Source organism: Rhagoletis zephyria, unplaced genomic scaffold (assembly GCF_001687245.7).
Source record: "Rhagoletis zephyria isolate East Lansing unplaced genomic scaffold, Rhagoletis_zephyria_1.1 Rzeph_scaffold_00003, whole genome shotgun sequence".
Classification (NCBI taxonomy): domain Eukaryota; kingdom Metazoa; phylum Arthropoda; class Insecta; order Diptera; family Tephritidae; genus Rhagoletis; species Rhagoletis zephyria.
This window is the reverse complement of record NW_016157087.1, coordinates 807051-831656: the sequence shown is the minus strand read 5'-3', so window position 1 is coordinate 831656 and position 24606 is coordinate 807051. Positions and strand designations below refer to the sequence as shown.

Sequence of the window (24606 nt, the reverse complement as noted above, 5' to 3'; positions counted from 1 at the left end):
AATTTTGTATAAAGAGTGAATGTGTCATATGATTTCGGTTAAACCTCGGACGGTATTTTTATAGAAAATACCAAAAAAAAATTAGCTCGAAAAACATTACGAATATTTAAAAAAATCAACATGTGGTCTTTATGTAAATTGTTCTTAAAAAGTTTTAATATTTAATATTCATAAATGAGATTTTGGAATTTTAAAATGGGATAAACAGGGCGTTTTCCAAAGGAGAATGGGATTTTTGTATCTTTGGAGTTGGCAACACTGGTTCGATGTACCATGTAAGCCAATAAAAGTCCTTATAAGGAAACTAAAGAGCACAGATAAGTGTTTTCAGTTATAGGAGGCCAAGAATCATCATTCAGGTAGCTCACTTTGCGAATTTGAACGAAATCGGTTAATAAATACGACTTTTATAAGTAACTCTACTCCAGCGCCACCAGCGTGTTGTCTAGTAGGCTATAATAGGACTATATATGCAAGGTATAACCTCCGACAATTTGACTGGTTTTTGAGTTTAGTCCGAACAACGAAAACGGCTATCATTTTATGTATGTATGTACATATATGTTTCGGATGAAAAAAAAATCATCATGAAAGTAATAAAAGTTTCGAATTTGCATTAACAAAATCGGTTTATAAAAAGGGCTTTTATCCGGTCCGCTTTTCGCAAATGCTTTTTTCATCATGCTGGTAGCGCATACTTTGAATTTGAACGAAAGCGGTGCATAAATACGACTTTTATAAATATCTCAACTCCAGCGGTAACACACGTTTTGAATTTGAACTAAATCAATTTTATAAATAACTCGACCCCAGCGCCACCTAGTGAGTTTTCTAGTAGTAGCCTATAATAGGACCATATATGCAAGGTATAACCTCTGAAGATTTGACTGAAATCTATGCAGTAGCTTTTGAGTTAGCTCGGCACAACGAAAACGGCAATTATTTTATATATATTAGATTAATGGCCTTATTCATAAAAAATAAAGTAGGTTTAAAGAGCTTTATAAATTGACGTTTTCAAACATTTTCGATTTATAAACCTTTTATAAGGCTACTTTATTTTTTATGAATAAGGCCATAAAAATGGTATATAAATATTAAAAATAAAATAAATGAAGAATGAGAGAATTTTGTTCACATAAAATTCTGACCAAAGAAAAATCTCATCGGCAAATATTCCCAAACAGTCAAAATGAATCATGGCTTCATCAAAATTCTAGTATATATTAAAGAAATTAATAGAATTCAAACAAATACTATATTCAAAGGGACTATCGCCCGTATGCTGTAATTCGAAAGTTCGTAGTTTCGAATTCGTAGCTCCGTTCAGAAAATTCGAAAATTGATATGTAAACCGATCAGAACTATCAACGGCGTTGCCAACTAAAATAGTGAAATTCGAAGTTCTTAATCAGCTGCTTTGACAGTAGGGATAAATCGATACCATCAAGGTATTACTGAAATGAGTACAAGGTATCGATACCTACTCAGTATCGGAAAGGTATCGAGTACTTGCACATAGAACTACGATTTTGCAAATTTTTTAAAGTCATTGAATTTTTTTCAGAAAAAATTTGCATTTTTAGAAGATTATTTATCTTCTAATATTTTTTCATACCAAAACAATAGAATACATTTTTACCAGATTAATAGATAAAGGTTTTTCATATAAAATAAGTTTGATAAAATAACTCCTTTTTTGTTATATTTTCCCAAAAAAATCAACTTTTCCTAATCATTTCCTGAAAGGCGAGATTTTGATATACGGGCATGTTCTGAAATTCGAAACTTTGAACTCGACTCGATTTTCCAAATGCTTTTTAATTATAGCTGATGAAAATACTGAATATTCTAATTGGAAACCGTAAAAGAAGCAGCAGCGATATGAAATAAATCATTTTAATGCGAGACTTGTAAATTGTTGGGTTAAAAACCATCGAGAAAATTATCGAAATCGAGTCGATTTCAAATTTTCGAATTTTAGAGCATGTCTGATAGTTGTACCTGTTTTTTAGAAAAGCCTCTAGCAAGGAACAGATGACCCAACAACCGTTATGTATAGACGCGCGTGCTTATATAGCTGCGGAAATGTAGTGCGCATATCTTCCCATTCCTCAAATGGATTGCTTTTCAAAAAAGATGTTGAAGCATAATAAGTTTTGCGCTTCCGATACAAGTACTTTTTTTTTCGATACCTACTTGGATCGCAGTAAAAAGTATCGAGTACTTGGTGAATTGAGAAAAGTATCGAGTATGTACTTGGATTTACTTGTGTCGATGTATCCCTATTTGACAGAAACAAATCAAAATAAATATAATCGCAAGTGAATAGTGAAATTAAAAAAAAACTTAGTTTAATCATTATTTGAAAATACTTTTCCTTAGTTAAGTAGAATACAAAGGTTTCAGTAGCCGGTGCACTTTTTTCCCAGGAGGAAGAACAGCTAACAGTTGCATTAATATACAAAGGAGATTGCTAGGAGATTGTTCTGATCCATTTAGCTTAAATGATCAAATGTAAGCTCCCTCCTTTTAAGGGCCTCCATTTCACTAGATATTGTACCGCTTTAATTCTTGAAACGCTTTCGCAAAATTCCACCACATCCTCTTTAGGTCCTTTTACAAAGCCTAGACCAATGTCCGGCCTTTCGCTCATGCGAAATGATCTTCGATCTGTTAATTTTGTAAACATTTAATAATAATTTTTTTTCTATTCACACTTCAACTAACATACATATTTTTAAACGCAAAAATATGTATGTTAGTTGAAGTGTGAATAGAAAAAAAAATTATTATTAAATGTTTACAAACACACACACACTTCGTTTTATTGATATTTTAAAAAAATTTTTCGCTCCGACACGAGTTGCTATTCGTACAAAATTTCCGACAAATAAATAAAAATGACAGCTACGTCGGATTCAGGCATACCAACATTACGACTTTCGAAGATGGCCTACGAATTTCGAAATTACTGCATAGGGGTGTATATCGACTGCCCGCACTTCGAAAACGCCCTATCTCAAAAAACTTTTCAAAAACGCCATATTTCAGAATTTTATTGAAAATCACTCTATCTCAGGATTTGTTTGAGGAACGCCCTACCTCAGTATTCACTTCACTTCAAATTTATTGAAAATGTGCTGATATAGGGTGTTTTTTAATCGGCAGCTGAGATAGGGCGTTTTTGAAACGAATTCTGAAATAAGGCGTTCTTAAGCCAAATTCTGAAATAGGGCGTACTTGAAAAATTTTTTGAGATAGGGCGTTTTCGAACTGGCTGTCGAGATAGGTCGATTTTCCACTCAGCAGTCTATATGGAGAAANTATGCAGACAGCTACTCGCCTCGTACTGCGAGCGAGGCAACACACAACAGCCTCGCTCGTTTAATAGGAGCGCGAGGAAACAAGCAGCGCTCGCTCGTTTGGCGAGCGAGGCAAACTTCTCGTGCCTCGCCTCATTGCTGCTACGAGTACGAGCTGCGAGCGCCTCGTTGTCTGCGAGGCATTGAGTAGGAGTTTGCTCGCTCGCTCGCTCGAACTCCGAGTTTTTGCCCACCCTGGTTTTTCGGTAATGATTTGTCCTTTTTTCTCCAATCAGTCTCGTTAATTATTATATTTGTTACTTTGAAAAATTACATCTTATACTGAATTACATTTGAATTTTCAAAAATGTAAATTTTCGGATGCGGACAGCATCCTCCTTGTTTCTTCTATACCACTTTTCGTACTTGGACGCAGTTGTAAAATGACCTGCACCAGCGACCACGGACGAACACACAGTGATCCTGGGCTGCACACAAAAAAAAATCTTTATTAATATTTGCATCTTCACTTTTATGGGGCCTTGTACTTACTTGCAAGTATGCAACCGCTGCACTTGCACAAATAAATCGCTGCAGTTGTAGTTCCGAGTGGGCTGCACCAGCCAAACGTCGGCGGACACACAGAAACTTAATTTCCAAGAAACAATCGATGAAAATATCGGCAGTGTTGCCTGTTGAACTTTTCATACGAAGACCATACTTCTCCATGTATTTTAATAGTAGTTGCTATAAATAAAAAAAGCAACACAGGTTAAGGCAGAATGCGGGAGCGAGACAACTGTCAGGTTATCCAACCTTGTATTATTGAATCATGGTGTAAGTGTAGATTAAGAATAGTTGCGTTTTTTTACTCATTTCCAGTAAAATCCAGTAAAATTTTTTTTTTACGAATTTTTTTGTTTTGGCGTTTTCGCACGCAAAAACTTGCAAAGTAGGGGAAATTGAGAGAGCGAAAAATTACAGTTGAGGTTGCAAGTTTTTACTGGATAAATTTTTATTTGTAAGAATTTGCCAGTACGAAAAACAGCTGATCGCATGTTGCTGGATGAAATTTAAACTAATAAGGAAACTGTTTGAAAAAGTAGACGACTTCGTTTATTTGGGAACCAGCATTAACACCAATAATAATGTCAGCCTTGAAATCCAACAGAGAATCACTCTTGCCAACAAGTGCTACTTTGCGCTGAGTAGGCAATTGAGAAGTAAAGTCCTCTCTCGTCGTACAAAGATCACACTCTATAAGTCACTCATCATGCCTGTGTTGGTGTATGGCGCGGAGGCATGGACAATGAAAGCATCTGATGAGGCGGCTCTTGGAGTTTTCGAGAGAAAGATTCTGCGAAAGATTTACGGACCTTTACGCGTTGGTGATGGCGAATATCGCAGACGATTTAACGATGAGCTGTATGAGCTTTACAACGATATAGACATAGTGCAGCGAATTAAAATTCAGCGGCTCCGCTGGCTTGGCCATGTCGTTCGGATGGACAGAAACGCTCCTGCTCTGAAAATATTCAACGCGGGCCGCGATGCTGGTAACAGAGGAAGAGGAAGGCCTCCTCTGCGTTGGAAAGACCAGGTGGAGAAGGACTTGGCTTCACTTGGCATTTCCAATTGGTGTCAGTTAGCACAGAAGAGAAATTCCTGCCGTGCTGTTTTGGACTCTGCCAAAATCGCTTAGGCCGTTACAATAAAGAAGAAGAAGGAAACTGTTTGTGGGTTTTTATTGTTGAGTTTCACAAAATAAACTTGTTTAAATATAAAATATATTGTTTGATTAGGAATTTGCTGCGAATAAACAACCAATTTATCAGCTATTCATGAAACTTGCAAATTATTACTGGAATAGCGTTAACGTACTTTTTTGCAAATTTTTTCTATGAGAGCGAATTCTTAAAAATAAAGTTACTGGAGAGTTACTGGCAAGTTACTGGATAATTTGTAAAAAAACACAACTAATGATTTTCATAAAATAGACCAACAGCAGATGAAGTGCGAAACGTTCAGTCAAATACGCAAACATAATCTATAAATGAAATGTATCGCATAGAATAGTCAAGACAAATATAAATTATCTAGTTTTATTTCGTTAAATAATACAACCACTTTGTTATTTTTTAATTGATGTACATAAACATATTTTAATTAAACTTTTTTCGCTGCAGTTATTACACTCTGTGAACGAAGATGAAATAAGGGCGCGCAGCAATCATAAGACATCTGTTGTAACCGGTAGTAATACGGCTTCACCATCATTAAATGTTAGTATTTGCAATGCTTAGCAATATATATAGTTTTATTCATTACATATTTTCTAATNGAGAAAGATTCTGCGAAAGATTTACGGACCTTTACGCGTTGGTGATGGCGAATATCGCAGACGATTTAACGATGAGCTGTATGAGCTTTACAACGATATAGACATAGTGCAGCGAATTAAAATTCAGCGGCTCCGCTGGCTTGGCCATGTCGTTCGAATGGACAGAAACGCTCCTGCTCTGAAAATATTCAACGCGGGCCGCGATCCTGGTAACAGAGGAAGAGGAAGGCCTCCGCTGGGTTGGAAAGACCAGGTGGAGAAGGACTTGGCTTCACTTGGCATTTCCAATTGGTGTCAGTTAGCACAGAAGAGAAATTCCTGCCGTGCTGTTTTGGACTCTGCCAAAATCGCTTAGGCCGTTACAATAAAGAAGAAGAAGGAAACTGTTTGTGGGTTTTTATTGTTGAGTTTCACAAAATAAACTTGTTTAAATATAAAATATATTGTTTGATTAGGAATTTGCTGCGAATAAACAACCAATTTATCAGCTATTCATGAAACTTGCAAATTATTACTGGAATAGCGTTAACGTACTTTTTTGCAAATTTTTTCTATGAGAGCGAATTCTTAAAAATAAAGTTACTGGAGAGTTACTGGCAAGTTACTGGATAATTTGTAAAAAAACACAACTAATGATTTTCATAAAATAGACCAACAGCAGATGAAGTGCGAAACGTTCAGTCAAATACGCAAACATAATCTATAAATGAAATGTATCGCATAGAATAGTCAAGACAAATATAAATTATCTAGTTTTATTTCGTTAAATAATACAACCACTTTGTTATTTTTTAATTGATGTACATAAACATATTTTAATTAAACTTTTTTCGCTGCAGTTATTACACTCTGTGAACGAAGATGAAATAAGGGCGCGCAGCAATCATAAGACATCTGTTGTAACCGGTAGTAATACGGCTTCACCATCATTAAATGTTAGTATTTGCAATGCTTAGCAATATATATAGTTTTATTCATTACATATTTTCTAATACTCGAAAACTTATTTCTCTCCTGTCGAGAAGGACATTTCATTACAGAGCCATAGCAACGCGCCGCCTCCGCACAATTTGCACAGCAGTAGTAGTGGTGAAGTTTTGGATGTGGGCTCTTTAAGTAGCCAAATTACATCAGATCCAGTAAACGATCAATCCGATCACAATGGCGAACGCGAAAACGTCGCTACCACACCACTTTTGCCTAAGCCTAGCGATACTGCTAACAACAAATAACAACCAACAACAACCAACTTAACATCCAACGCTGGTAACCCAAAAGTTTACATGTGCATAAGAGTAGAAAACTAGCAAAACCATTCAACCATCCTTGTTTTTTTGGTTCTAAGTATCGCAACGTATTAAAACACAGCACGCAACCGCCACGCCGTTTACCACCGTCAACATTTTTACCACGAGCAATATAATGCGTACCATTAATACATACATACATATTTGCATACTTACATGTTGATTCGGTTATCAGTGCCACATCCCTAAAACATTGTACATATGTATGTAAGTGCGATATGTACTTAATTACAATGAAACATTTACCTGCGGATTCAGCAATTGCAATGGCTTAACAGTATGGTCGTTGTCAACTACCGCAAGATTATTAACTCTTATACTTGTTATACTTAATTAATTTTACTATGCACTTTACTATGCAACTTTTGAACTTTAGCGATTGTTCAGATTTGTTTAGGTTTTCGCTGAACACGTCGTCACCACCCTCTACTTTTTCGTTTTTAATACTTAGCTTAAGCATAAAATCTAATGATCATCATCATGCGAATAACTAAATGAATCATTAATGCGAAACAATGTCGAGAGATACACAAACAATTTATGTATTACATGCATACATATTTTTTCAACTAACGGAGATATAAATGATAATATTTTTTTAAAACGCAAGATGTAATGGTGTAAATTGTAAAATACATTTAGGGCATGTGCCAAACGAGAACAAATTTCTGTGGTGAGAAAACTTTTTATTATGATGCGAGAATTTTTATTTTCTGCCGAGCCAATTTACAAGTAATATTCCTTTTCTGTCCAAATAAAGAGGAATTCAATTAAATTTAAAATACATATTTAATGGGAAGAATAGTCTGGCGCTAGATTTAGATACATACTTAAAACAAAAATTTTCCCGCGGAGGCATATATTCATTTTTAAACTTGTTGTGCACCCTTGATATAAAGTGTATATGAACATTGCGCTCTTCTTCATTCTGCTGTTTATGGCTTTATGTTTAAATTCGCTATCAAAGTTTTTACTAGTCCTTTGTGATCGCCATATTCTATTGACCTCAAATGTGAAAAATTTCTATTCCAGATAACTTGACTAGCGTCTGGCACAGGCCCTAATTACAAAAAAAATATCTATGACAAATACATTTCGTGAAGATTTGGTTAATATTTACAACAAAAGCCGATTCGAGCCCATTGAACAATTTTTCCAAATTTATTTTAGCGTTGTCAATAGAGCTGTAGCAAACCGTATGTATTCGTTACTGAGTAAAGAATACAACCCCTGACTCAAAGTATCGAATCACATAATAATCTCGTTACTCGCATGTTCCGTATATGCACCATCAACGTGAATCAATACAACACAACAAATTGTGCGGGAACGAAACTGTGTTGTATCGATACTAAAGTGTGTTGCGTGTGTATTACTACGTTTATACGCACAGAATAATCGACTTAATTGAATGCGCATNCGATTATTATTAATCAGCTTTTAAATACTGATGCGATTATTTGGAATTTGAGCGGAACAGCTGATCTCCAATTCGCTTTGAGTGAGAGCGGTGTTTATACACTCTTTCTAACTGTCTGGAGAAATAAACTACCGATTTGAAATGGAGTGTGAGCCAAAACACTTCGCTCTTTCAAAGCGAATTGAAATTCAGTTTATACATATGTTTTGAATCGCGGCGAAATGAAATAAAGCGACTTATGCATGCGTATAAACGTAGTATATGTACGTATATTCATGCTTGATTCGTGTGAGGTACAAGTGCTTGTTTGTATCAAATCGTTCAAATCGAAACAAAACTATTACCTTGTTTATACCGACACATAAAGCGCTTTGACCCAGTTCGCTGTGATTCAAAACGGAAGCATAAACCAAATTTCAATACGCTCAGAAATTCAAAAGTGTATTGACTCGACTTTGTTTTCAAATCGGTGTTTTATTTCTCACATCGGTTAGAAAATAGGTATAAACACATCACTCATTTGACGCGAAGTGAAAAAAGGCTGGGTTTCTTCATACAGCCCGTTTTAAATTTTTTATTATTATTATATAAATTTGAATTATTGTTCGCTTCTATTTCGGTCAATCGCTTAAATTAATTATTAAAGAAATATGGAAAGAAAACAACAAATTTTGTTTACTTTTAAATACGGTTTCAGCGAGGACGCTATAGAGACACAGGTATAAACATTTGAAAGAAATATGTGTTGAGTCAAATCGTTTTATTGTAAATGCGGTTCTTACATTGGTATAAACAAGGTATATGTCGCGTGTGTACATATGTATATATGTACATGTATGCATATGTACGAACGAACATTTCCTTACGCTTCAAGATTTGTTGCGATGATTCTTGTGAGGTACAAGTGCTTGTATCAAAAGTAACGAGTAAAGTAATTATGCGAAAGATACGGGTGTTGATTGGATTAGTAACGAATACATACGGGTATCCAAATTTTCGTTACTTTTACAACTCTAGTAGTCAATTAAGCTAAACGCTTACATGTATATATATGGTGTAGGAAGGTGTGAAGATTTGCAGCCTCGTTGTTTTCTGTATTTGCCAGGACTGACATGCAAAAGAAAAAACATAAGCAATCAGCAACAAAGTCGACAGGTTTATGTTAAAAGTTGAAGAAAGTTTGCAGAACTCAAATTCAGCCTCATTGCGTAAGTCGTAAATTAGGCTTAATTGTATGACTCGAAAACATCTGCATTGTCGACTGTCGTGCTGAAATAAGTAAACGACAAAAATCGTCGAAAACTATGCAGTGCTGCCAAGTTTTTCCGTTTTAATACACTAAGTAGTCGAGTGGAAATTTTAGGCAATGGCGTGAAATTTTCGATACGATTCGACTCTCGAAAAACTAATTGGATTGGACACGACTCTTGCAGGCTGATTATTTTGCATACCAAAAATTTTCCCTTTTGTTTGAGAATGGGTTTGTTCTCCGTTTGAGGCACACTGCAAAATCACGATTGGAATTGTATATTCGTAAAGTAGTTCGACTACCAAAAAATAAATAAAATAAAATAATTTAAAAATAAATATAAATGCCACATTGGCTTATGTCTGTACTAAATGTATTTGTCATAGGTTCAAACAGTAATACGTTCGTGTAAAAGTGAAGATAATGAAGCAAGAAAACAAAATTTTACCGAATAAAACTAACTGGATGGGTGGCTGGACGAAAATCGTATGTATGTAATGATGTTCGAAAATTATACCTCAGTACGTACATCGGGACGTACGCCAAATAATACCTAATGTACTTAAGGCGATATGAAACATAAAAAGCAAGAGCAAAATTAAAAAAAAAACAGTGTGGTAGTATTGTATGTATCCCCTATTATGTATAATTCGTACTTATCGTTGCACCGGTGCAAACAAAACGTTATTATCGGTCACGTGTAGCCTACATAATAGTTCATACATACGATGATAAATTTATGTTGTATGTAGGTCAAACTCCGATGTTATACATACAAATATGCATGCATAAATACAGTACTACATGTTTTGTTTATTGCCACATTTGCTGTTTTATATATATATATATATAAACTTAAGAGATTTGTTACTGGCGTTTATATGCTATATATACATATATTGTATTTAAGAACAAAGCGCGCTATTTAATTTAGTTTATATTATTTTTGTACGGAAGTTAAAAACTTCTTTACTTGTTGTCCATTTAATTATGTTAAAATGCAAATTTTTATGAAAGTAAAACTATTAATGCAAAAGTTACAATTTTTATGTAAATTTTAATGAATTTAAGTCATTCAAAGCAAAAAATATATATGCGAAAGAGTTTAAAACCCTTAAAGCGCTTCCTTAACTTCTCGTTTTAAATACTTGCATACATATTGTCGATTTCAAAAGAAAGTAAATAAAAAAATATTATTCTGAATTATAAACGATTTGAATTGTGACTATTCATTCATTATACGTAGGTCTGTTGTTTTAATTTTTGGGCAAGTATCGGACAAATTACGGATTCTCTGACCGCCATTCGCAACGAAATGTTCACCTAGTGAGGATGTATGAGAGAAAAATGTAAGGCCAAATATGTGTACATTTGGTCAGTTCGTAAATGCAACCCGCAATATTACGTCATAGCATTATACTCTTTTATTCATAATCTATAGTTCATAAAAATGCCTTTTGTTTAGGTTTTCGATGAACCCGTCACCGCCACGCTCTACTTTTTCGTTCTTAAAACTTAGCTTAAGCATAAAATCTAACGACAATCATGCAAATAACTAAATGAATCAAGGTCGAGAGATACACAAACAATTTATGTATTACAAGCATACATATTTTTTCAACTAGCCGCGTTTACGCAAGCTGGACATTTTCATAAAAGTGACTGTTTTTTTTTGCAGTAATGCAGATGTAGTATGAACTGACCCATTTTGAACCGGAAGAAAACTAAAATTACAAATTAGAGTTTTTTTGTTCTACGATACCCCCACCCCCTCCCTAAGAAGAATCGCCCGCTGATTCCGAAAATCGAGTTAATTTTTTATTCTATGGATAAGTTTTCGATATATTTTCCATTTACGGTTATTCACCTTAGAATTAAAAAAAAAAACAGTACCAGCAGTAAAATTCAAGTAATAGCAGTAAAACTCAAAATGATGCTGCTGGTAACTTATGTTTTATTTTTTTATTGTTAATAACACTGGATAACAAATTTTAATTTGGTTTTTGTTCTCCAGACGCCACTACCCTATGTAGAATTGCTCGGTGATTCCGAAAATCGAGTTATTTTTTTTTCTATGGATACGTTTTCGAGATATTTGCAATTTACCGTTATTCAGCTTAAAGAAAAAATTGGTTCCTTTTAATCACGTATATCTTACGAACCAATTTAAAAATCTTAATATAAAATACGTCAAATGAAAGCCAACAAAATTCTCCATAAACCGTATATACATCACTTTCCGATAGGGCTTATAGTTTCTGACAAATTAATTAATTATTCCAGCTTTTTTTTATTTCTTAATGAAAAAAATCAAACTTTAACAGAAGAAATATTTAAAAAATAACAGGTTTTGTGCCAAATTTTTGCATTTGTACTAAAGCCCGTTCTGTTATAGGGCTTTCGCACGAGGCGATTTTTCAGGCAACTTTTAGTTGAAAGCAAAAATCGCCTCGTCCGAACGGCCTTTCAACTAATCGCTTTCAACAAAGTTGGTCGCCAGCCAACTTTGAGCTCGTTCAACTTTTTTTCCTTGCAACCCTGTGTTTGTTTACATTCTGTATCAGTGTTGGGGAAATTAAATTGTTCCTTCAGTACGAAATCTATACAAAAAATGTACTTTTCGGCTATAAATTGTATACACTTTTTAATTCGCTCATATATTTTCTTAGTACATTCCCTTCAAGACCAATGAATTTATGGTATTCATGAGAAAGTTTTATTGTTTATGTACATACGTTTACGTAGTTTACACTTTTACAAATTGATTCCACGTGCACATGTACTGCATTTAACGCAAATATGTATGCACACATTTTCAGGTATACATCTTAACAAAAAGCATATTTAAGTTATTATTAATGGATAAAAGAGACATTTTCCTTTGGATTCAGTACTAAAATTTGACATTTTAATAGCATTTCAAGTGCTTATCAAAACTTTACGACAAGATTTGACCATTTATCTTAATAGTATTCAATTTTAATTATTTTTTGTAAAAATACGGTTTATATTTTAAGAAAAGCTGTACAAATTAAAGGTTCAAACTTTGTGCAACATTAAAAAAAACCAACACACTTTCGTAAAAATTTCGAGCTTTTTAATTCGATTTCCTAGATTTATTTTGAGCGTGCGGTTTTTTAGCCCATTAAATTTTAATATAACTAAGTTTTTAAGATTTCTTTGATGAAGGTGTTGCTAGTTTTCTCCATATAAAAAAATCGTCGGACACACTTCGTATGGAAGAAAATGGCTGACATCGTCGACAAAAAAAATGCCAAGTTCAACGGTAAGTCCCAGCTACTTTAAACTTGAACTTTATTATACTAAAATTGAATGGGCTAAAAACTAAAGAATATTAATAAAGCTCGAAATTTTTACGAAAGTATGTTGGTTTTTGGATGTTTCGCAAAGATTTAATCTTAGGTTTGTACAGTTTTTCTTAAAGAATACATTATATTTTATAAACAGATAATTAAAATTAAAGAATAATAAAATAAATAGTAAAATCTTGTCAATATGTGAGTGCCGTAAAGGTATTATATTTACGAAAATCTCTTCTTATAACTAACGAAGACTTTGTTTCTATATGAAGCTGACTTCGACATTTTGTTTTAATAAAACTTAGTATCGAAAAGTTTCTTTAAAAATTTGACTAGGCTATATTATACTGGTTCGTTGAAGCCATTTTTCAAAACTTACAAAGGTAAATACGAACAGGCGAACCAAAGAGAATACAAAAAATTTCTTGCTGTGAATTTTCAGAGCTATATATTTTTAGTATTCATTACAAAATTTTACTAAAAAGTACTGCGTAGTAGGAAAGTATATTGTAAATGAAATTGTATAAAACAAGTACAATTGTACCAAAAATGCCAACACTGTTCTGTATCATACTTTTTTTTCTTTTTTACTCTTATTTTATCTTTCAGCTTCGCTAAAAGCACTTCTACCAACGCTTGGCTTACCAAATTTATGCCAATTGATCAAATTTTGCGATTTAAATTCATTTTGAATAATGTAAATAACGATTCGTGTTGAATCCAATATCGCCTCGTCTGAATAGGGATGGCAACTTTTTCACTTTCAACTTCTCATTCAACTACGTATTCAACTTTTGTTGCCTGTAAAATCGCCTCGTGCGAATGCCCTATTACAAAATAAAAATCAAGTTACTGATGAAGAAAAGCGATAGATAAATACGAAATATGAGTGGTCAAATGAAAATGCGCAAAGATTTTTTGTATGAAATACGAACAGTAAAGCGTGTTACTTATACGCCACGTACACCCTATACGTATACGGAGAATTTTGTTGGCTTTCATTTCCGTACTTTATATTAAGATATTTAAATTGGTTCGTAAGATATACGTGATTAAAAGGAACCAATTTTTGCTTTAAGCTGAATAATGGTAAATTGCAAATATCTCGAAAACGTATCCATAGAAAAAAAAATTAGCTTGATTTTCGGAATCACCGAGCACTTCTACATAGGAATTGGATAGTGGCGTCTGTAGAACATTTTTGCTGTAAACCAGTCTAATTTTCATTTAAAATATGGGTCCATCGTATCAGAAACCGCATAAATAAAAGTTTCAAAGCCTGCGTAAAGTTCACGAAAATTAATTAAACTTAAAAAAATGTTCATCAAAATTTCGATTTTTTAAACACAAAACCAATTCTAAAATTTCAACGGCAATTTTTAGCGACTTGAAACTTGCACTTTATTGCACTAAAATGAAATGAAATGAAAAATGGCTACAAAACGACATACTGAAAATCTTTCTAAGAAATTTAATTTAAACAAGTAAGAAAGTCTTAAGTTCGGGCGGAGCCGAACATTAAATACCCGGCGCAAGTATTAAATATAAGTTTTTCACCTTTCCAAAAACTACCGCTAATGGTGGTAAGCCGGGGTGGTTTGACCCCTATTTTAAACATCTTCGATAGAATGTTCAGTTAGACATAATGAGATAAACTGATATAGTCATATGTGGGCGGTATCACGCCCATTTTCCAAAATTTAATATAATGGTACTTCTTTTCAAGGGATTGTTGTTAGTATCAATTTTGATTAAATTAGAGTCCTTCAAGCATTTCTGAAATTTACCATTATATGAAAAGCGGCCGCAATTTTAGTCCGATTTCAATCATTTTCAACATGTTTTGCTTCTATGTGGCGAGCACAGGTTAGCAAAAGTTAGGTCGATTCTGAGAGTGAGGGGTGAAAATAGAGGCTAAATTAGAAGACCCGTATCGCGGCGTTTGTTTATGTTGTTTTAATCGACCTTCGAACTTTGGTTTTTTGGCTATAACTCGTCGACTAATTGATATTTGTTCAATCGGTTAAAGCCAAATTATTGCTAGAGACCTGTGTAACAATTAAAATTAAAAAAAAATTGATTTAGAAAATTTTTGTAGTGCTTATGAAGCAAANACACTGTGGAACAAATTCAGGTTAGCAAAAGTTAGGTCGATTCTGAGAGTGAGGGGTGAAAATAGAGGCTAAATTAGAAGACCCGTATCGCGGCGTTTGTTTATGTTGTTTTAATCGACCTTCGAACTTTGGTTTTTTGGCTATAACTCGTCGACTAATTGATATTTGTTCAATCGGTTAAAGCCAAATTATTGCTAGAGACCTGTGTAACAATTAAAATTAAAAAAAAATTGATTTAGAAAATTTTTGTAGTGCTTATGAAGCAAAATGTTGGAAATTTTTTTTATTGTCATGCTTTTTGAACATATTTTCCACAAAACTAAGTCTTTTTTGCTTTCTGTTTGATCTATAATATGCTTCTCAGTTTCTTCAATAAATTTCATTTGAAAAGAAAACAATCATAATACAAAACTTGCGTTTTCCAGCTTAATATTAATTTACTTCTCATTTCTATGTACCAATTTTTTCAGTGTTGGTTTTGAAGAAACATTGAAAAAGAAATTATAAAAATATGGAAAAAAATATAATTTTGAAATGTTAGTTATGAAAAATTGTAAGTAAAAAAATTAAATAAATTAAATTAATGATTTGGCCAGTTGCCGTTTAGCAGGCGGCTGTGGATCAACATCACTGCTCTCTCTAATATCTTGGTCATCGTCATCATCATCAGAAAGGTCGATAATTTCGTCCAACAGATATTCTGGAATTTCATCTTTGTCTTCCCCTTCTTCCTCTTTTTCCTCGTCTTCCTCTTCTTCAAAGGTGTTTTTATACCACCAACAAATTTCAGCGAGTATTGCATCTGGAGATTTCTTTCCTCTGTACCTGAAACGAAAATAATTTTCAATCGTTAACATGCTTAAATTGTGCACTCTGACAAAGATATTAGACAAATCTAGGAATTCAAAATATGCACACTCTATAGTTACCTTATTTCAAATGGAAGCGCAGTTTGGTGATAACGTTCGCCTTGCTCATCAGATTCAGTTGGCAACTGTTGAGCGAGTTGATCAAGATGCTGATGCAAGAGATGAATTTTGTACGACATATTAACCCCAATTTCATCGAAAGCTATCACGAACGTTGTTTATTCAGATTTTTTTAAATTTTTTTTTGAGTATGCAGTTTGATAGCCCATTCAATTTCCGGGCAATAATGTGCAAGTTTAAAGGGGCTTCGTAATCGCGTTGATTTTTAATAATTTTTTTTTTCTTGTAGACATTCAAAAATGCTAAATTACGTTCTGCCAAGAAGGAGCATGACAATATTTCAGCCCTTTTTGCATTCATTACATTTTCAATGAAGTCTTAAAAAAGTCGCCTACTTTTTTCTGACTTTTTATGCTGCCACAGCTTTTTTGATGCTTTTGCGAGCGTGCGTGTTGCAATAGATCAGCTCTTCCTGATTTGGCTTTTAACGTGCAATTGCAAACATTACAATTACTCTCGTAACCTCAAGTGTTTACACAACCAGACTTTGTCCAAGAATCCAAAAAATCCATCAAAAAAAAATGCGCGTACACTTGGTTTGCATCATATTTAAGTCATCTGTGTCCAAGGAATAAATATCTTTTGAAGCAACTGCTGCAAAACACAAAGCTGTAAAGATTTATTAAGAAAGTAAATTAAAACCAGTTCTACTTACAAGATTTAGTAACAGAATAATTACTGGGAAGTTAAAAAAACGTCATTTTTTACAAAAAAAACGTCGAGAGGATACAAAAAACGTCCAAATGACGTTAAAAACGTCAACCTGGCAACGCTGGTCGGCAAAATGGTCTTTGCGAGTGTGTTGGTGAGCACAGAGTAATCGTACAGCACAGTGGTGTGAAGAGTAACATTCAAAGACCAAATGTGTGAACAATGAAAAATTAGTACTGTTGTTCTTCACTATGATATATCTGATATATATACGTATAAAATTGTGGTTTTCATATTATATGCAGGGGCGAAAAGTTTAAGCGCACAGTGGTTCGGATCGCAAATCTAGCTGGACGAAACTATTTAAACAAATACTCGTTGATGGATCTTTACACCACTTCTTACCTAGGGGATTTTTGAGTCGCTGATTACGAATCTGAAGTCACTTATCAAAAATTCAAAATGGCGGATCCAATATGGCGGACGAAAATTTAAAAAAAATTGGTAGATTTTTTTGAAACTGGGTATTGGGGGGTTTTCTGGGTCGCTGATTACATATCTAAAGTCATTTACCAAAAATTCAAAATGGCGGATCCAATATGGCGGACGAAAATTTAAAAAAAATTGGTAGATTTTTTTGAAACTGGGTATTGGGGGGTTTTCTGGGTCGCTGATTACATATCTAAAGTCATTTACCAAAAATTCAAAATGGCGGATCCAATATGGCGGACGAAAATTAAAAAAAATCGGTAGATTTCTATGTAATTGGGTATCTGGGGGTTTTCTGGGTTGCTGATTACGAATCTAAAGTTATTTACGTAATTTCTTTCAATTTACTAATCACATAATCACGGACACCTTGTTGTCTTTTAGAAGTTTCAGCAACACCAAATGTCAAACAACTCACTTCTTAAGATTTTATTTACCATGACTAAAATTTAAGATCACAGCAAGAAACACAAATAAATTTCAGAAAAAAAATTATAACAGCGCTTAAAGATTTGCATGCCTGTTGTATAATTTTTTTAATTTCAGAAAGCAGAAAATTCGCGAGTTACTATTTTTTTCAACTCTTACATAACCGAAGTTTTTATAACTCCAAGTATTTTTCTGTTTTAACACACAACCCCTCCATACATACTTTTGAATTTTGAGATTTGACATACTGTCACTAAAATGTAAATATCTAAGCCAATTGGTTAGACTTGGTTATCGAACTTACCCTCTGCATTTGCGAAGGTGTAAAGAATAATATGCAAGTGGTTTTATAACGGCCTTCGGCGGCCTTTACTTTTCCTACTCTTTAATTTATCTTTTTAATTAATCAAAACGACGATTTTTCAGAATAAATTTGCTTATACCAATGTGGACATAAATTGCGTTATGACCTCTGAATCTATAGCGGAATAAGTGTAATTTTTTGTTTATAAAGCCAATTTGCAATTATGCAAATATCTGTGAGTGCAATTAGCAATCTTTTAAGTTAAGTTTCAGCTTTTATAATAGAGTTCTCAAATAGGCGGCGTTGACTTACCTTTTTTTGTTTGTTTTCATATGTTAATGCTTTAATAAATGCAATTTCTATTTGAATGTATTGTCAGGAATGTATTCCAAGTACCATTAAGTATTTTAAAAACAAAAAAATGTTGACTTTCGTTCAGCTAGATCTGCTATCTGAACCACTGTGAAGCGTTTGCTTGGGATTGCTTATTTTGCTTATTCAGGGTTTCCAAGCCTCATTTTAACGAGCATGCTTATTTTGCTTATTTCAATGTACGGACCTTTTAAGTAAACTTTCTGCTTACGAAATAATGCATCGGGCATATATTTCAGTTGAAAATAAGGGTGCCTTGTACTCTTCACAAACAAACTTTACAACAAACCATAGGAAAGCTTAGCAAATTTCTTAAGAACTTCGTACTGAATAAGAAAATTTGGCTCAATTAATTTGCATGAATTTATGAAATTAAAGATTCAATAAATGCACCGATTTCATCTGTGCGACGAGCTAATTTCCTAGGAGACAATATATATACATATATATGTATATACATATTTTCAATAACAACATCATGCATGCAATTGAGTTCCTGCAAAACTTGTTTCAAAATTTCTTTTATATAGATGCTATCTGAAAAAGGTCTTCCTTTTTTAACAATATTTAAAGAAATTAAGTTTTCCAACGTATTTTTTAATGAACTTTGTGCCTTACTAATGTTTACCTATTTTATTCTTCTAGTTGGGAAATCCATTCCTTAAACTTTAGAAGAAAAATTTTTGTCTTTTCAGTAAAAAAATTATCCCTCTGCATACCTCGAGTATTTGCAAAATCTCTATGAAAAATATTATAATGTCTACTGAAATTTTATTCATGTGTTCCTTTAATAGATATATGTGGCTTAAAAGGCACTGCATATCACCAAACGCATTTGGAATCATAAGATATTTTTTTTTTCAATAATTTTATTCAAATGTATATCCAAGTATGTCTACTGTAACCAGAGTGTCCAGATTTGGCGATTTCGCGCCTATTTGGCAATTTTTTTTGGATATTTGCGCGTAAAAATTTATGAAATCGCCATTGGCGATTTTTTGCGATTTTTTCCCTTCAAATACATAAATTCTTTCCAATTATTTAAATATACAAAACTTAGTTTTCCACGATAATTTTACAGAAGAGGCTAATGTACTGCGTGATAAACTTGACTTAGGAAGCATATTAAAAGACAAACATTTTCAAACACCCTAATCGAAGAACTTTTGAAAGTAAATTAAATACTTTCAAAAAGCTTTGATTTTGTCACCAGAAAGGTGTGTGAATCACAAGAGAGCGAGTTTCAGGGACCTGTCAGTTCACTATTTGACTTTGAAGGAAAGAAAAGCAGCGGAAACTGAATATTTAAATCTTTTAACTTTCCCATGTAATAACTTTTTTCAGAACCATTACATCCGACTCTGAAGAATTTTGGATAATTGCTTACGGAGTGAAAACCGCAACAGGTAATAAAATGTTTGGAAATATACGTAGGTAAAATAGCCTTCATATTATTATCCTTGCCGCACTCACATGCTTTTGTTGAGCGGTTTTTTCCGTAATGAATTCGACAAAAACTAAGATTCGAAATAGGATGAGGTTGGAAAGCCTTAATTGAATAGTTCGAATAAAGTTTTATATGAAGGCTAATAGTAGAAAACGTTTCCAATATCAAACAGTATGTTATCAAGGTTGAATAGATCAATATATGACAGCAACAGAAATGTAAATAATTCAGACACTATAGGTGATTTTGAAGAAATTGTGGAAATAGCTGATCTTGCCCTATTATAGGTTTTTATTTTATTTTTAGCGCCGAGCTCTTAAAAGCGGATTGTGCGATTAATCAATTAATATGAATAATAAATTTAATAATTGCGCAGTCCTATTGCAAAATGTGTTGAAACAAATATTTTTAAAATAAAAGATTTGTTAAATTGACTTCATGAACTTTATTTAAAAAAATTGGCGTTTTTTGGCGTTTTTTTTTGCAGAAACTGCGATTTTTAAACAATCTCGACACCCTGACTGTAGCATAAAAAAATTACTAGCATAGCCGCTGCCTATGTTGCTTGGTTGGTGTTAGAACAACGACTGATTTAAAGAGCGTAAGAATCAGTGAATCACATTGTGATAGATCTGCCACTTTTTTCAGCATCTACCACATCTACCACACAAGGTCTAAAATCTACCACATATTGGCATTTTTGAGTACTTAGTTTTATTTTTCGACATAATTTTCTTAATTTAAAGGCAAAAATTGTCCAACACTAACCACTATATGGTAACAAGAATGATATAATTACGGTGACCATCCGTTCTGTTTTCTGCAGGACCGTACTGTTTTTCAAAGGTCGGTCCTGCGTAGTTTTTCAAACCTGAAAATGTACTGATTTTTTTCAAGTGTCCTGCATTTGTCCCGCATTTTATTCGTTATTTTAAAATTATCGGACAATGGATGGATTTTTTCAAAAAAGTGTTTTTTTGTACTTTTCGTGGCTTTTCTTCTCCAGATCAACGTAAGCAATGACAATTATTAGTGCTACAGGCGACCATTTGCATTTTGTCGTCAAAGTAGAAAAAAGTGAAANTGATTATTTTTTTTCATTATTTTAAAAATTCAATAAAGAAGATATATCATTACAGTAAACTTTGAGCCAAAGATAAGGAAAATCGGATTAGAAATGTAGATGCTATGGAGCGCAATCTGCACAAATTATATATTTTTGTAAAGGGCACTTTGTAACTCGTCGTTTACGTCGATTCATGACGTCGATTTTTGACAAATAACTGCGAACAGTACCAAAAAAAAAAAAAAACAAAAAAAAAGGGTATTGTTTTCGTTCTGAACGACTCAAAATTTGCCTATAAAATAATCTTTTAAAGATTTTCACTTTTCGTGTAAGCTATGGTTTTACTATACTTTTATATATATTCATGTAAAAAAAGATTAATATCAATGAAGAAACCGTGATTCATTCTTAAAGTTTAAAATGTATTAAGAATTTAGAGTCATAAATACTCTTTTGATATTTTCATACTACGAAAATATATGCAGGCATATTTTTGAAAATTGTCCTTCATTTTGAATCCATATTTATGGTCACCGTAGATATAATACAAGATTCCGCATTCCCGGAGGCGCTGAAATTTCTCAAGTAAAAGTAAACAAGCCGAATGGGAGGATAAAATAAACTGTTAACTAGTAAATTTTCTCAATAATAAATTCTTCGACAGGAAACATGGTTTCATTATGTTAAATTTTAAAATATATGATTTATAAAAAGAATTAATAGCGAAAATGTTAAAAAGCGGCGATTTTTGTGAAAGTATTAGCAAATTTCAGTGCATCTAAGGTTTCTGAGTCGTTGTTTACATTTACTTGAGAATTGTCCAAATCGGCAAAGTAGAGGTTTCTGACGTGCCACATTTGTTCGCTACATCGTGATGTGATAAAAATAATGATGTGGTAAGAATACGTGCGTTGAGCGTACTGCTCGCACGAGTAAGCTTTGCCGACCTCTGCTCTATATCTATCTCGATTCGTTTTGCCTGTTACAAACAACCGTTATGTGAACAAAGTTATAATACCCTTGTGCACAAGTGCGCTCGGGTATAAAAATCGAAATTTTTATGAAAATTTTTTTAAGTTTAATTAATTTTTGTGGACTTTGTGCAAGCTTTGAAAGTTTTATTTATGCGTTTTCTGATACGGATCGACCCATATTTTAAATGAAAATTATTAACAACTAACGCGACCTCTAGAAAAACTTTTTTTTTTCAAAATAAAAAACACGTTTCTCTTTTTTTAACACAAATAACCATAATTTAAGGTAGCGTTTATGAATTTCCAAAAAAAAACATTTTTTGAACCACTCTGACATATGTACATATGTACCTATCTACATAAATATTCATATACAAATGTAGGTGCTAACAGCAATGTTAATTGCTCCTTGTACATACATATGTAATTGCCTACATTATTTATCCATGAACTGTAGATGCATATTGGTTTTTTAACATAAGAATCAACATTAACGTTTACATTAGCCCATATGTATTTGTATACATAATGTGACCAACTATTTCATAGCTCAAAGAAGTACAAGTTAGGTTGGGTTATGTTAATGCCGGAAGCCGATTACGAATGCGGCTAATTTCGAGCTCAGTGTTTGTTCAGAAGTACGAGCCAAAATGCTACCATCTTAGCCTCGCGAAGGTTGGATAGTCTAAAAGAAAGTGTGGAGCTGATTCCACTTCATATTCCTGTTGACAGCTGATACAAAAGGATCAGTCGAAATTCCTAGTCTCACCGCATGAACACAAATGGCATAGCTATCAGAACCCCCGTCATTAACCCTTGAGAGATAACATGTTTTAAAGTGCCCTATGAAAACATTTGCTGCAGCAGAGAAACGTTTTCTTTTCCTTTTTTATGTCACAAAAGGACCCGGTTTCCCTTAGCCTAATAGGAGTTCGCGCTGCGATAATTCTGTCTGCAATATCCGTAGGCGCCGTGTTCAACATATGTATGCTAAGCGCCAGTGTAGGTGTGGTTCCTAATGCTCCGCTAATTCCTGTTTTAGAAGTGTAGCCTTCTCTAGTGAGTTCCACCAGCAAGAGCTCCTTGAAACAATACAGGCTTCAATCTGGTTTCCTAGAGCTAATGAATTAATTTGGGCGAGAGACACCACCTTTTACTGATAGCTCCTCTATAGCAGTACAAGGCAACCGACAGTTTTCCTGCCCTTTCCTCAATGTTAGGCTTCAACGACAGCCGCCTAGTTCAGGTAACCTTGAGCCAGATTAAAAAGGGTGTATAGAAATCGTCCCTTAACCAAAAGTTCCACATCATCTACATAGGCGATCACCCGACAGCCCACTTTTACCAGTTCCTCTAGAAGGTTGTTTACAACCGTAATCCAGAGGAGGGGAGAGAGAACACCACTTTGTGGAGTGCTCATATTGACTCTGCCCTGAGTGCAGATGCCCCGCCCACTCCGCCGCGACGGTTCTGTCACGAAGTAAGCTTATAAGGTTGGTTTCTACCCCAAGATTATGAATACACTTGACTATTGCCTCTCGAGTAACATTGTTAAAGGCCTCCTCGATATCGAAGAAGGCTCCTACTGCATAATCTTCATGCGTGAAGGCTTCATCTGACCACTTTACCAATGTGTTCAGGGCGGAATTCACCGACCTTTTCTTGCAATAAGCATATTGAGCTCACAAGGAATCGCGTTTCTTATGTACAGGTCTATCAGACTTTCTAGCGTGACATGAGAACCTTTTCCGGCCTTCGGGATGAACGCAACACTGACTACCCCCAAGCCATGGGGATGTACCCGGTCCTCACGCAGTTCGCATAAATAGGATCCAACCAATTGCACGACACCTTCAGAGCCGTTTGCAGCTCTGCATGTATGATGCCATCGATCCCCGGCGACTTTAGCGGTTTGAACAGGATATGGGGGAGATTCTGTAACCAGTTAGCGACAATTTTCGAATCGCTATCGCACTTTATGACGCAAAACCATTTATATCATGCGTCAAAAAATACGATAGCGATCCGAAAATTGTCTCTAAGTGGTTATAGAATCTCCCTCCTGAAGTACAAAATATCGCAAAGAAGTACATTTGACTGTACTTCGAAGCAGGGATGCCGTTTGGATCTAAATAGATCCAATTGGATACATTTTTAGACGAATTTTTGCGGGATACTTATTTTTTCCGGTCAGTATAAAAGTGGATACTTTTTTAAATAGGCCAAAATTTTATATTTCCTATTGCTTTAATTAGCTTAAAAGGATGCTTTAAGCAAGATCTTAATATACATACATATCGTCGTTTAAAGTACAAAATCGCGTATCAACAAAATACAAAACCGCGTATCAAGATAATGCAAAACCGCGTATGTGACGTTGCATAAATTATTTTCTAGAGAGTAAAAACACTTATATTTCAAAATGGTTCTCTTTTTTATAAAGCAATCGCATTTCTGGCTAGTATATTTCAGGACGAAGCCAAGAGCTTGTGCGAGCAAATCCAATTTTTGAGCAGCAAATGTCAGTTACGCGGTTTTGCAGAATGACGATACGCGGTTTTGTACTTTAAACGACGATATATGTAAAGTAAGTTTATACTCTTTCTGTAGTCAATCTCTTTCATATCACATATTTTCATTTGTTAATTTAAAAAGAAAGAAGATTTCAATGTAGTTTAAAAAACTGAGATTTGATTTATTTAAGGAAACTTTTATGAATTTTACTGAAAAGACTTTAAATACACTCTAAAAACTTTGTTTATTTGCACATATTGAGAGAGGTAACCAGTTTCGTCTTTTATGTATGCAAATTTGCAAGCCGTGTAATAG

The 24606-nt window shown here is 33.9% G+C and overlaps 1 protein-coding gene across 2 annotated transcripts in view; it reads left to right on the top strand.

The window, feature by feature from the left end:
• The window catches only part of uex (metal transporter uex), a 132621-nt gene extending 125187 nt beyond the window's left edge, over positions 1–7434 (top strand). Inside the window, exons 9-10 of one of the 2 annotated variants that reach the window (XM_017624873.1) lie at positions 5492–5587; positions 6672–7434. In XM_017624873.1, coding sequence (XP_017480362.1) covers positions 5492–5587; positions 6672–6878 — 303 coding nt within the window. In that variant the 3' untranslated portion in view covers positions 6879–7434. The other variant, XM_017624810.1, reaches the window with a different exon arrangement.
• Positions 7435–24606: the final 17172 nt, after the last annotated feature.